General features: G+C 48.7%; 1 protein-coding gene across 2 annotated transcripts in view; it reads left to right on the top strand.

Annotated features, from left to right (window-relative positions):
- The window catches only part of FBXO21 (F-box protein 21), a 38,788-nt gene that overhangs the window by 17,689 nt on the left and 6,999 nt on the right, over positions 1 to 14,100 (top strand). The window contains exons 8-11 of one of the 2 annotated variants that reach the window (XM_072952862.1): positions 42 to 221; positions 1,243 to 1,375; positions 7,183 to 7,373; positions 8,947 to 9,104. In XM_072952862.1, coding sequence (XP_072808963.1) covers positions 42 to 221; positions 1,243 to 1,375; positions 7,183 to 7,373; positions 8,947 to 9,104 — 662 coding nt within the window. Of the gene's footprint in view, positions 1 to 41; positions 222 to 1,242; positions 1,376 to 7,161; positions 7,374 to 8,946; positions 9,105 to 14,100 lie in introns of both variants that reach the window. The other variant, XM_072952861.1, reaches the window with a different exon arrangement.

Below are 14,100 nucleotides of genomic sequence, written 5' to 3'. Positions count from 1 at the left end.
CTAGCCTGAGATTTGGCTAACTACATATGCTCTCTGGTTAGGGCGACCCTGGACATCTTTGACTACATTTACATAGATGCTTTCGGGAAAGGCAAGCAGCTGACCGTGAAAGAATGTGAATACCTGATCGGCCAGCACGTGACTGCAGCGCTGTATGGGGTGGTGAACGTGAAGAAGGTGTTGCAGCGAATGGTGGGAAACCTTTTAAGCCTGGGAAAGCGGTAAGGTTTTCTTGGTCGTCCAGTGCTTCTGTGGAGTGTGTGTCTCTGGAGGCTCCAGTTGCCCTGCAGAGTTTTATTTAATGAGCCTCCCTGTGATGCCGAGAAGCAGCGGTGCTGTGCACAGTTGGGAAGGCTACAGTTGTCTGCCCACCACGGGAAGAAATGGTTCTGTGACACAGTGCTGTCCAGACTTAAGATATGCTAAGTGACTTTCCTTTGAGATCTTTGCAGCGGACTTGAACAAGTTCTCTTTAATAAATACTAAAAGCATTCTTCAGTAACAAGAATATTTTAGACCGACGACAATTAGTTTTCATGTCCAAGTGCTTTGTCATCTTTTAATTTATACTTTTCTATCACTTAAATCAGCAAACAAAACTATCTTCCTTTTGAGTCCAAGGAAATTGGTCTTACAGGGAAAATAGAAAATTGTACATTTTAGTAATAGTTTTCTGCCAGTGGCAGAATTTGTTTTTAATACATTTAATTTTTTTAGAACAATTTTAGGTTCACAGCAAATCTGAGCATAAAGTACAGAGAGTTCCCATTTACCCCTGCCTCCGAGACACACACAGCCTTCCTCACTGGCAACGTCCTCCACCAGAGGGAGGCGTTTGTTACAGCTGATGAACCTACAGTGACATGTCCTTATCACTCAAAGTCCATGGTTTATGTTAGGGTTCTATCTTGGTGTACATTTTGTGGGTTTGGACAAATATGTAATGACCTGTACGCACCATTATAGTATACGGAGCAGTCTCACTGCCCTCTAAGTCCTCTGTTATGCACAGTGTTGCTGAAATGACCACATAACAAAAGTGCTTATGATTTTAGCTTAGTGGGGTGTAAGATTTTATTTCTTGTGTGTGTTTTTTTTTTTTTTTTTTGCTGAACAGAGAGGAAGTATCAGAAGCAGAAAATGTGTAGGATTTGTGTCAATTACTTTTAAAACATGGGCCCTTGAAAGGAGGGTCTTCGCTCAGAAGCATAGAGGTTAAGACGAGAATTGATTCCCCTCCAGGGAAGGCATCGACCAGTCGTACCAGCTCCTGAGAGACTCGTTGGACCTGTATCTGGCGATGTACCCGGACCAGGTGCAGCTGCTCCTCCTTCAAGCCAGGCTCTACTTCCACCTGGGCATCTGGCCAGAGAAGGTAATTATTTTACTTTGATGCTTTGCACTTGCCTTAGAGAGGGAAATTCTAGTTGAAAGGCGGCTCCTACAAGTGTATCCCTGTGTTAACATGGGGGATACACACAGATTTATTCGAAGTCTCCCAGTCTTGACCCAGCGATTTAATTTTTCATCTCCTTTTATTCTCATAAAACTTGGTTATCCTGCCAAGAGTTGCCCATTCTCTCTGTGGCCAGTGCCTTAAACTCCCAGAGCCACAAGGCCTCTGCCCTGCCACTCACCCACTAGTGTCCCAGAGATGTATTCTCCCCAAGTCATCCTTCTCAGCAAGGGGAAGCCTAGCTATAAATGTCCATCCTCCAGCTGTGCTCGCAGCTACATTGACCACGTGTAAACACTCCTCCGTGGCATCTGAAAAGGAAATCTTAGATGTGTTCAGGCCCAGCTGCTGGATGCATTAAGGACCGCTCATGCCTTTGGAAACTGTTGGGTTTTGCTACTACTCCACTTGGATTTCTCGGGTTTGGGGTGGTCCCCTTTGGCCAGCAGCAAGCACTTCCGGCCAGCTCAGCACCGCTGTGGGTGCAGCGGATGTCCACATCCAGCTGTGCCGTACACGCGGGCGCAGCTGCACGCTTCCATCACGCCCTGGCCGCTCCAGGGGAATGTGTTAATAATCCATTTTGTTTGTTTAGAACAGCCTGGTGAGAGAATTGAATTCTGAGCTCTCAGAGGAACCTCACGATAAAATCAGCCCACGTCACTAGAGGGTAGTAAAATCTACCTTGAGAAAGTGCATGGTCTCAGCCACCCGACATTGCTAAGATTTACATCGTCTCATTTATTCACAACTTCAAAGGTCTAGAGAAAGACACGTCAGTAGGAAAACTCCTAGGCTCCTATCTTAAGATGCCGTCCGTAGCCTGGGCAGCCGGTATCCTCCCAGGACGTCCACGTGACCCCCTAGAAGAGCTCCTGGAAAATTAGTCTCGCTACCAAAGTCACCACCCACCCCCAGACCCTGTTGTCCAGAGCTGAACAGTTTATTTTCATTATTTTCTTTATTTATTTTGATACCAGGATATGCATAGCTAGTTCCTGTCACTTTTTACCTTACATTAGTTGAGGGATTTCAAGATAGTTTGTAAAACGCAGAGATCCTTTCAAATCATGATTCCTTATAAGTAAATTCTGTATTTAAATCACACGTCAGCCTTAGGAGCAGTTAGGTTGACATCCTCTTTCTGGAGGATCATCTGCAGAGGCTCTGGCATCCCTACCTTTGATGGCTGACTCAGTTCAGTGCCCCTGTGCTGCCTCCTGGGGAATGACCCTGGTATCCTCCTTAAATGGTCAGGAAAAAAAAATGGCCCATTTCCAGTGCGAGGCCACCCCCTCCTTCGATGAGCTGTGCTCTAACTGTGGAAATGACACTTGGGACAGCAGAGGAACGCTGGGATCCCCAGTGAGGGAGACTCCAGGGGATGCGGAAGCAGTTAGGGAAGATTCCTCCTAAGGAAGGGTTTGTGGTGGGCCTGGAAGTCTGGGCGACAGTCTCAGAGGACAGGGACGTAGGCTCCTCCGGCAGCGGGAGCAGCCCGAGCCGGCACGGAGGTGAGAGAGCTCGGTGCTGCAGACCTTCTCCAGCACCGTCTTCCAGCCCTTTGGGGTGGACACTGTTTTTTTGCCCTTTTACAAGTAATGAAACTGAGGCAGCGAGAGAAGTGGAGCCATTTGCAAGGTCTCCTACACAGGTGTGATGGCACCAGGCGTCCAGCAGTTTGGATTCTGAGCTGCCCACACGCTTCACGCCTGTGGACTAGGGGCTCAGCCGGCTTGTTTCCAAAGCCAGCAGACGGGCACTTGCTACTTCCTGCTGCCAAACCTGCATCCACATCCTCATTCTGATCCATAGTTACCCCTTCCCTCCGTTCTCCACATTTCAGTAGAACAGATGTCCCCCTGACATCCTTGTGTTCTGGATCCAACCAGCCTGCCTTTCCTTTATTTTCCTTCATTTCTTCCGTATCTGCAGCTCCCTGTTTCTCCTGTCTGTTGTCAGCATTAAACATACTCAGGTCTCTCTCATCTTTGAAAAAAAAGAAAAGAAAAAGCACTGTCATGACTGCCCTTGGGCATTGCCTGCGGCCACACCTTATCTCTCTGCCTCCTGCGGCCACACCTCCCCACCTCGCCTCCCGCGGGCTGCTCACTGCTCGTGTTTCCACCCCTCGTCCACATGAACGTGAACGGCCTTTGCCGAACCATTCTCCTTGCTGCTGAATCTGGCGGATGCTTGTCTTTCCTTATCTTTCTTGATCACTTGGGTCACCCCCGCTCAGAACACTCTGTCCCTTTGACTCTGATCCCTGGTTCCCAGGCTCTTGCTGGCTCCTCTCTCTCTCCCTTACAGGCTCCACTCTGTGGGGTAGTTTCTAGATTTCTTTCTGCTCTGCACGTTCCCCTTGGTGATCTCACCTGGTCTCCTCACCTCAGTTACCATCCGTAGGCGGACGGCTCGTGAATCCTTGTTCTCCTACAGGGACCCTAGGCTCCAGACCAGCATGTCTGGATGTCCACTGCATGCCTGCCTGTGGCTGTGTCTCCTAGGTTATCGCACAGCCTCCTATGCAGTCTCCTTCCTTCTCCTTAGATCCTTCGAGCCTGTTCTATCACTGTAGCCAGAGTAATCATGATAAAATGTCACTTGTGTCCCTTCACTGCTCTGAATGGTTCCCTCGGTGCCTTGAAGATCAGGCCCATACTCTTCATCGTGGCCTGCTAGCTTCTTGGTGGCCTGGCCCTGCCTGCCTGAGCTTCCCTGTCCACACTGTCCTGCCGCGGCCTCTGTTCATCTTTGTTCTCTGACTTCAAGCCGTCAGCCTAAGCTGTTGCCTCTGAGACCCTTCCCCTGCCCCCAGGTTCTCTGCTGCACCAGCCCTCTGCTTGCCCTTCCACAAAACTTGTCCAGGGATGTTACAGCTGCTTGCTTAGTGAGCATTCTCCATGAGGCCGTGCTCTTTAAGGACAAGGACCACATCTGTTCTGTCCTTTACTGGGGCTGTTCCCCTTGCTCTCAGCATAATTCCTGCCATCCAGCAGGTGCTCACAAGATTTTTATTTAAAATGAGTGATTAAGGAATGACAGAACTTTGTTAGGTACGAACGACGGAGGAGGCTCAAAGAGGACGCCCTGATTTCCGGGGTCAGAGACACCGTGCTCAGCTTGGGGTGCGTTGAATGTGATTTGTGTGCCTGGGGCCGCCATCCTGCAGCATCTGGAGGGGCTCCCAGCATCAGGTAGCTGAAGCCCGGAGAGTAGAAGAGCCCACAGACAAGTGGACATCCCGAGGCTGGAGCTGAGAGCCACAGAGAGAGCTCTGCGGGGGAACCTGCGGTTAGGAGGAGAGAGCAGGGCCCGCAAACTCCGGCCAGTGGGCCCAGAGCCGCCTGGCTTTGTGAGCGCATTTTGCCAGCACTCAGCCAAGTCCATTTGTCTGCCGACTGCCTGGCTGCTTTCCAGCGGCAGTGGCAGAGGGGAGTAGTTGAGTCAGAGACCGAACGGCCTGGAAAGCCTGAAATATTTTCTCTCAGGCCCTTTGCAGAGCAGGTCGCCAGTCGTGAGTGATAGACCCCCTGTTCCAAGATCTCTACCCTAAAAGTTGTGGGTTCTTGGGATTCTGGGCCCAGGCACAGGGCTGGAGCCGTCCTGGTGCCCAGCTGTCAGCATGCCCTTCAGCAGCACACCCGGCCCATCCGTGGTACCTTCTGTGTTTCTGCCCTCTCCCTCCTCCAAGTCATCCATACACCAGAGGCAGGACGGGGTAAATATCCCCGAACCTTCTCTGCTTCTCTGGTCCTCTGAGTTCAAGACTTCCTTTGTGCTTTGAAGATTCCCAGTTACGTTTCTTTAACTTATCTGGTGGGGAGGGGCTGCCAGGAACAGAGGGGAGGCTGTGTCTGTAGAAACGAGTGCAGGAGTTGTCGAAAGTGACTCGTTGGAACTTCAGAGGGGGAACACAAGAAGCTGACTGTGAAATCTGATGCTTTTAGCTCCAAAGAACAGTGTTGTTAGTGTCCCCCGGATTTTAAGGCCGCTGCTGGAGGTGGGAAGTGGATGGAATTGGCTCCTAGCTGGTACCATGTGAAGCTGGGTTTGCTACTTGGGGTTATACCAGTCTGTCTTTTTTTTTTGAAAAAAAGGAGAAAATAGGAAAGGAGTTTATTACATTACCTTGCCATAGACAACAGTGGGCCACACAGATGAGAGGTGCCTGTGTGAGCCTGTCCATTTTTTTACATTTGAAAATTTTCAGAGTGGTTAATTAAGATACTCCTAGTCCTGCTTTGATGTGATGGCGACTGAGACCTGGGGCTGTGAGTTAGCCCTGGGTCCACGTCCTCACTCCGTGTCTCCATAACCCTGCGAGCTCAGGCCAGTTACTTCACTAAGCCTGATTCCTCATCTGGAAATTGGCAGTGACTGGACTGCTGACCTTCAAGTTGGGAGGATTAAATGAAATTAAAAAAATGTGACAGGCTTGGCACAGTGACCAGCGGGGAGTAAGTATTCAGTAAATATTCAGATCCTGCAGGTCTCATTCTGGAAGACAAGATGGGGTTTTAAAATAATGTCTTAACACTGCATAAAATTAGTTTTCACCACCCTTTTACAGGTTCACAGTGTATCAGGAAATAGGGCAGTGCTCATTATTTGAAGAGTAAATAAACTAATTCAGAGGTAGACAGCGAGGTTGACAGACCTGGGGCTGGAGTCCAGGCTGCTCTGTCTACTAAACGTCAGTGAGTAGGAGGCGGTCCCGTGTCCAGAGGAGAACCGTGTCGGAGACCCTCTGTGCGTGCTGGGCGACAGCAGGTGCTTAGCAGCCAGCTGTCTTTGAACTTGCATTTCTCTGTAGACGCACCGGGCGCAGTAGAGAGAACAGGACTTTGGGGTCAGACAGTTCTGCTTCTGCCAGCTAGTCATGCAGATTCCACAAGGGCGGGGTCTCCATGTGCACCTGGACCCTGAATTCCAGTGGGAGTCGGCATAATTGAAATGACCAGTAGGATTTCAGAGCCCTGATGCACAGGTCTTCCTTCTTCAAGTATATCATCATAAATAAGCTGCCTGATCTGCGAGGTTCCAGTGGTTCCAGTGCCCTCTCTGTGACCCCTCCACTCCTGCAGCCCCGGGGCAGCTCTGCTGCCTGTCCTCTTGGTCTTTTTTTCCCTTTTGGTAGTGGGGAGGTAATTAGGTTTATTTATTTCCTTTCAGAGGAGGTAGTGGGGATTGAACCCAGGACCTCAGGCATGCTACGCATGCGCTCTGCCACTTGAGCTACACCCTCCCCTTCATCTTGGTCTTGATTGCAGCAACTTAGATTTCTTTTTCCTCTCAATTCATGAGTGGCAGGTTAAAATTGTTTCCTTTTTGTGTATAAATGAGTCCCTACACTCACCAAGAGTGTTAGAACCTTCTAGAAGGCACCTGGTCCAAAGGTACTCATAGATGGCAGCCCCCTGCCCCCTGCACTGACTCGAGTGACCCGTGCTTCTAAATAGCTCCTCCCGCCGCGCTGGTTGAAGTTGGACGCCGGGGCCAGTCCCCAGCCTGCGAAGCGAGTCTGTGGACTCCAGGTGCGCAGAGCGCTGACGGGGTGGGAGCCGGGGGAGGGGGTGGCACAGAGGTCACGGAGACTTGGACCGTCAGCCCAGCCCGCCTTGCCGTCCTTGTCAGGTTATGTAGGGCTAAATCCCGTGCCAGGAAAAAGAAAAGGCCTAAATGAAAATATTATCTCCTAGTCTTTCTGTCTTGTCTTGAAGGTGCTTGACATCCTCCAGCACATCCAAACCCTAGACCCCGGGCAGCACGGGGCGGTGGGCTATCTGGTGCAGCACACGCTCGAGCACATTGAGCGTAAGAAGGAGGAGGTGGGCGTGGAGGTGAAGCTCCGCTCCCACGAGAAGCACAGAGATGTCTGCTACTCCATTGGGCTCATTATGAAACACAAGAGGTGAGTGTCCCCACGTCCACCCCGCCTCTGGCTGCAGAGGACACAGTGCTGTGAGCCCTGCTTCTCAGGAGCAGCCGGGACACGCCTGAAGGGGACCCGACCCGTTACAGCAAGGACCCAGGGCCGAACCGCATCCTGACCCTCTTCGTTTTTTAAGAAGCAACTCGCTCTCCTCACAGGGAGGTCCTCTCGTGTTTTCAGTGACCTTTTCTGTGGGAGGATGGAAGCGCTCCTTTCCCCTCTCCTCTGTTCATCGTCCCTCATCTCTTCCTCTAGTCCCGCTCCCCCTGGATCTGAGTGTGGGTAGGGGCTTGCTGGGCCGTGGGGGATGGGCCTGGCCGATTGACGAGGCAGAATTAAACCGCCTCCAAAGCAGCTGTACTGATTTACACCGCACCAGCAGGGGAGCTGAGAGATTTGATTCTGGCCAACATGTGTTAGTGCCAGACCTTTAAAAGTACACTTATGTAGTAAATGGCAAATGGCGTTTCATTGTGGTTTTAATTTGCATTTCCCTGGTTACTACCCAGATTGAGGTTCTTTTCTTGTATTTACTGGCCATTCAAGTTTCCCTTGATTGAGCGCGGCTTCAATTATTTTGCTTATTTTTCAGTTGAGCTATTGGTCTTTCTTACTGATTTGCAGTATCTTTATTATGTGTATTAGTCTCTATGAGCAGATAAGTTTTAGATATGTTATCTCAGTTTTTGGCTAGGGTTTTCCATTCTTTTATTGCATTTTTTTTTAAACTTTGTTGTGGAAATTTCAAGCATATATGCGAGTCGAGAGGAGGGTGGTGAACCAGACCACGTTCCCACATCCAGCTTCAACAGTTAGTGTCGTGGGTCAGTCTTCTTTGTTTCATCTCCACCCCGTACCCTCCTCCTCCCTGGAGCAAATACCAGATGTCATTTCATGTGTAGCTATTTCAGTGTGTAACTCTAAAAGGTAAGGCTCTCTCTTTCTTAAAAATCACATTTACCATTCTGTTGTCACACCTAAGAAAAATACACAGTTCCTTAACCTCGTCAAATATCTAGGCAGAGTTTGTGTTTCCCCAGTTTTTCTACTTTATTTATGTATGCGCGCACGCACACACACACAGTGTATTCGAATCAGGATCTTTTAGTTGCTTAATTTTAATGCTGTCAAATTATTCGATCTTTTCCTTTATGGATTGTATTTTTATCCCTTGTTCAAGAAATCTTTCCCTTTTCTGAGTCACGAAGATGTTTTTAAAGTTCTGCATTTTACGCCATAGTCTTTGTTCTACTAACTGATTTTGTGTATTACTGTCAGGCCTGAGTCCTGATGTCATTTTCCATTTGGATAACCAGTTGTCCCATCTCTCTTGTTAAAAGTGTATTCTTTTCCTAATGAAGTGTTGTATTGATAAGAAGAGGGGTTTATTAAAAGGGCCCAGGGCGTCCTGAAGAGTGATCCAATGAGGAGTAAAAGCAGGTAAATCTGTAAGAAGGCGGGCTTAAGAGAAGCCAGGCCGCCGTCTGTACGTTTCACAGCTGCTGTGACCGGGTCCCGGGGGCTGACTCGCCGCTGCTCTCCTGTTGCTCAGGTACGGCTATAACTGTGTCATCTACGGCTGGGACCCCACCTGCATGATGGGACACGAGTGGATCCGAAACATGAACGTCCACAGCCTGCCCCACGGCCACCACCAGCCCTTCTACAACGTTCTGGTGGAGGACGGTTCTTGTAGATACGCAGCCCAAGGTAAGTAGTCAGTCCTGCGTGCGCTTGTAAGCACACGTGTGAGCGCTCGGACGCTGCGGACGCAGGTCACCGGTTTGTTCAGAGATGGCTGTCGTCCCACGGCTAACCTCATCAGGGCTGATGCTCAGCGCGGCTGTCCCACGGGTTAACCAGTTGCCACCTCAGGGCCTCTCCCTCAGCCACCACCACAGCTGGGACCTTCTTCTGAGCTGCTGCCGACCTCTGTTCTGATTGGTCATTGCCCCTGCCAGTCAGATTCCCAGAAGTGCGGGCACTGCCGCTGGCTCCCTCCAGGCAAGGAGGGCCAGCTTGTGCCCTGCTCACACCTCCTGCCTGAACCGGGGGCACCGACGAGGCACTTGGGGGAGCCACCCTAGCACCTAGCACCCTGGAACTGGCAGCTGGCTGTGCTCCCCTAGAGACGCCCTCGAGTGGCCACTGTGGGAACTGCAGTCCACAGCACTGGCTCTGAGAGCACCTGGGAGAGTCACCAGGTGCTTGGTAGGTGTTTGGGGTCGCTGCCAGCCCTGACAGGTTTCCTGAGGCAGAGAGGGATGGAGCCTGTGAAGGCAGGTTAGAGACAAATGCCTTCAGTGTTTGCCTCTTTGTCCCTCCATTTAATGGGATGAGTTTATTGCATGCCTGCCTGTCAGGGCATTCACTATGTTCACTGTGTTGATAAAAATGAACACAAATGTCAACATCTGCTGCTCTGTGACAGGCAGCATTCTAGTGTCTATGAACTGTACTTGAGAACTATAATTACTGTCATCATCATACTCAGTTGATACATGAGGAAACTGAGGCACACAGAGACGTTTAAGTTCTAACTTACAGAGTGTCATCCAGGCAGCTTGGCAAAGAACCTTCCCCGTAACCGTCATCTGCATCTTTTTGTGTCTGACCTAAAACATCACATTTGACCTAACTCAGTATTATGTTCTGGTAAATCCAATAATAGAAATGGTAGTTGTATAAAAATCTCAGAAGTATCAAAAAGAATAGAAGATGTTTTGTATTAATTATTGTTAATTCATCAGAAGCCGAGAGAGGATGATACACCAGAGAAATTCTCTGAATTGAGACTACAGATCACTTAATCTCCATCAGTACAGGGGAAGGTTACAGGAGGGGGTTGGTGTGCGCCCCGAGTCAGACGAAGGCGCTTCCAGTGATTTTATTTAACTCTTGAAGCTGTGTCAAGTTAAAAAAATATACTAACAAATTTTAAAAATCAACAAGTTATTTGGAAATTACTGAATGATCCGTGGACTGTTTGCACCCCCACTAACCGCCTGATAAGCATTTCACACTGCACGTTCCGGGCGAGTGTATCACAGGAACAGAGGAAACTGTCTTGTCATCACGGCAGGCCAGTGTCTGTGGCTTCCTCTTGTACCTTTGTTGTCCACGACATAGGGTTGATATCAAGACTTTCAGTATTTGATATTTGAGTTTCCAGAAATTATATTTAAAATGGGCTTTTGAGAGTAGGTAAAACTGGGTATTGGTTTCACATGTTCTGAATTTGTCCGATGTCCACGCTGAAGGTTCCGGAATACCCCCTAAGTGTGTCTTAAGTCACTGTGCGATGTAAGTTGTAGTCAGAATACTGTAATGACTTCATTAAAAACACTTTAATATGTGGTTGTCGGTTTCACACCCTCTGAAGTGGAGATTGTACCAAGTGATCATGGGTAATGTCAGCAAATTGCCTTTTCTTAAGTTTAAATTCTGAAACTTGTAGAAAATTCTTAGAGCTGGACAGCGGGTGAGACGCCGTGATGACTCACTCTTTCTGCTGGCAGTTTCTGCACAGGGTCAGTGTCTCGTGGGCCTTTGTGTGCCCAGCAGGTGCTGGGCTCTGTTCTCGACACCCTGGGGCTCACACACCTGGGGCTCACCTTCGCTTCTCTGGCCTTGTTAACTGTTTACCTGCTGGTGACTCTCAAAGCCTTATTTCCATCCCCAGCTCTTCCTGGGCCCAAGCCCACCTCTCCAGCAGCCCCTGGGCGTCGGCCCATGGAGGCACTCGGCTGTTCTTCCAGTATCTGGAGTGTTCTTAGCTGAACCCATGGTTCCCCTCCCGCGTCTGCACCCCATCCTGCTCCTGCCAGTCTCCTCTCATGGCACCCTGCCTGGCCCCGGCTCCTTCTGTGCCTCCCCTCCCCTCCTCCAGCTCGTCAGCAAGCCAGGCTGATTCTGTGTCTGAATGTCTGTCTCACACGTTTCCATCCATGTCGCCCTGCCCCTCTGTGGGCCACAGATATCTCTTGCCTGTATTGTTCTAGGCTATCTAAATTATATAGAGATTTTAGTTTTTTGCTGAATGACTTGAAAGAATGTTGCAGACAACATGACCTAAACACTTCATCTTGCATCTTCTGAGAGTAAGGCCGTTTCTCTGCCTTACCACAGTTACATCATTATACCTAACAAATAAAAATTATGTCATAATATCTAATATTTAGTTGGTATTCAGATTTCCCAGTTGTCACGAGAATAACTTTGTAAGTGTGTGTTTATTCATTTTTAAGTCACGATGCAGCCAGCATTCGTGCACTGCCTTTGGTGATTATATCTCTTCAGTCTCTCTTGGTAAAGGACAGTTCCTCATTTCTCATCTTTTTTTCTTTCTCACAAGAGTTTGACTTTTTGAAGAGTCCAGGCTGATATCTTGTACATTGTCTAACATTCTGGATTTGTCTTACGGTTTCTTTATCTGTGTGTCATTTGTAAACCAGAAGTTACGCCGGAGTCAGGTTAGTGTTTGGGGCCGAGTGCTTGCTCTCAAGGGCTGTGTGCTTCACTTGCAACACCCAGAGGCTGTACGGGTCAACGTCCCACTACTGGTGAGGTGGCGTGTGGTCACTTGGCTAAGATGGTGATCTTAGGGGACAGTGTCCCTCTGCAGTTAACAAGAAATCCATGGGATCAAACTGTGACATCCTGGGTATACCCTGTTCCCCATTAACCTTTATCCTCATGTTTGTTTCAGCACCTATTGGCTCTTCTTACCCAAATCATGATATGACAATTTTAACTGGTGATTTTCTGCTCCTAGTTGACCCTCCCGCTCAAAACACGAGCTTTGTTCCCCCTTCTTCCCTCCCCCTCCCCTCCCTCCCGCCTCTCCATCCTCCTCCCGCTCCTCCCCTCCCTTATTCCTCCCCTCCCTCCCCCCTTCCCTCCTTTGCTCTCTCTCTCTCTCCCTTTCTTCCCCCCTTCCCCCTCCCAGAGAATCCCAGGTTTTTTGCTTAGTGTGTTATAATCATTGGGAACAATTTTATGCTCAAATTAGCCTACGTTTAGCCAGTGGGAGACCTTGAGAGGCTAAATTTTAAAAGCACGAATTTAACTCTGTTTTTGAACACTTCTTGGTTAATATATTTGAATTAAGTTATTTGGTTTTTAAACTTTTTTTTGATTTAAATTTTCAACCTTTGGCTCCAGTGATCCTAGGAACCTGGGTCAGGCCCATTAGTGAATGCTTTCTGTTTATTTGTTCTGCACAGAGTTGCAGAGTGAATTATAAACCACGCCCGTGTGTGCCATCTTCAGACAGTTTTAGTCTGCACAATTAAGAGGCGTATTCCCTCAGTATGTTAACAGGCTGTACAGCATTTTGTGTGTTTATATTTTTGTTCCCACTAGGGGGCAGGCTTTAGTGTTTTCTTGGTACCAGGTCAGAGAGCAGCAACTCCTGTCTGAACTTCCCTGCCTACTTCTTAGATACTTAAGACACGGCAGAAAAATGGGTATCACTGCTCTGAATTTAAGCCAGCTGCCCGGATTGGAAGAGCAGGAATCCGGTTGTGGTATGAGAACCCCGTTCTTAAACGTGTCTCGTGTATGATGATAAAGCATCTGGTTGCCTGCATGGGCCGTGGGGCACCTTCACCCAGCATTAGCTTCCTTTTCCATAGTTTGTCTCCCACTTCCAAACTGAGGTTCCTACCACACACACGCCCACACGCACGGTCCGTGGCAGTCTGCACATGCTGGCGCGCGTGGGAGGGTTCCCTGCACCAGTGCTGAGGTGTACGGTTTCAGGCGTGTTCACAAGGCAGCTCTGTTCTGTCTTCTCAATTGTCAGAATCTCAGGTGCTCGTTCTCTCTGACCCAGCAGCTCCCCTCCTCGGCTTCTCCTCGGTCCCTCCACTGAAGACACACTCACGCAGGAGGCCTGTGGTCCTTTTGTTATGACAGCAAAATGGTGTCATTCATAGGACTATCTGATAAATTGGGGCATATCCAAAACGTGGACACGAAGCTGCAACTGAATAAACCAGTTGCCAGTAAATGCTTCCTGTGTGGTTAGTATGAATAAACAGATATAAAACAATACAGTATTTTCTCTATGAATAAACACATTATCAACAACGCAGAGCTTTGGGTGCATGTAGTTAGCAGCATACATGTGTGTTCACAGACGAAGGACTAGAGAGAGGGACTCACACTGACAGTGGCTTCCTCTTGGGGGATGTCAGGTGCCCCCACAGGACCCTTGGGTACTGTTCCCAGGGTCCCACAGGAATGTGTTCATCTATTTTGGGGTAGCTGAAAATTTTAAATAAGCAGACACATTTCTCAGAAAATTTCCGGGGAATCAGAAAATCTTCTCAGGATTTTTCCAGGACTTTTAAGTAGTCCCTGTTTAATATTTCACCCAATTAAGGTTTTTAGCACTTAGATTTCTCACTCCTCTCCAAGCAAAACATTTTTTAAACCTTATTTAGTGGATTTGGAATTATTGTCCCCTCATAAGATGATGTTGCCAACTTTAGTGTCTTATTTCAACCTTTAAATTTTTTCTCTTATTAATACATTTTCCCATTTTGCCGGGAGCCCAGGCAGATAAACACACTGAATTCAGGCTTTGTTCCTCGTTAGCAGCCAGGAGCGGGGCCCTGAGCACCCTGCTGGCCTGTCACTACCTGTTTCCTGGTTTCTCTGACGTTCCGTCCGTACTTTTCATGACTCTTGTTTTGGGCCC

This window comes from Vicugna pacos, chromosome 32 (assembly GCF_048564905.1).
Source record: "Vicugna pacos chromosome 32, VicPac4, whole genome shotgun sequence".
Taxonomy (NCBI): Eukaryota; Metazoa; Chordata; class Mammalia; order Artiodactyla; family Camelidae; genus Vicugna; species Vicugna pacos.
The sequence above is the reverse complement of the archived record's forward strand: the minus strand, read 5'-3'. Positions and strand labels throughout refer to the sequence as shown.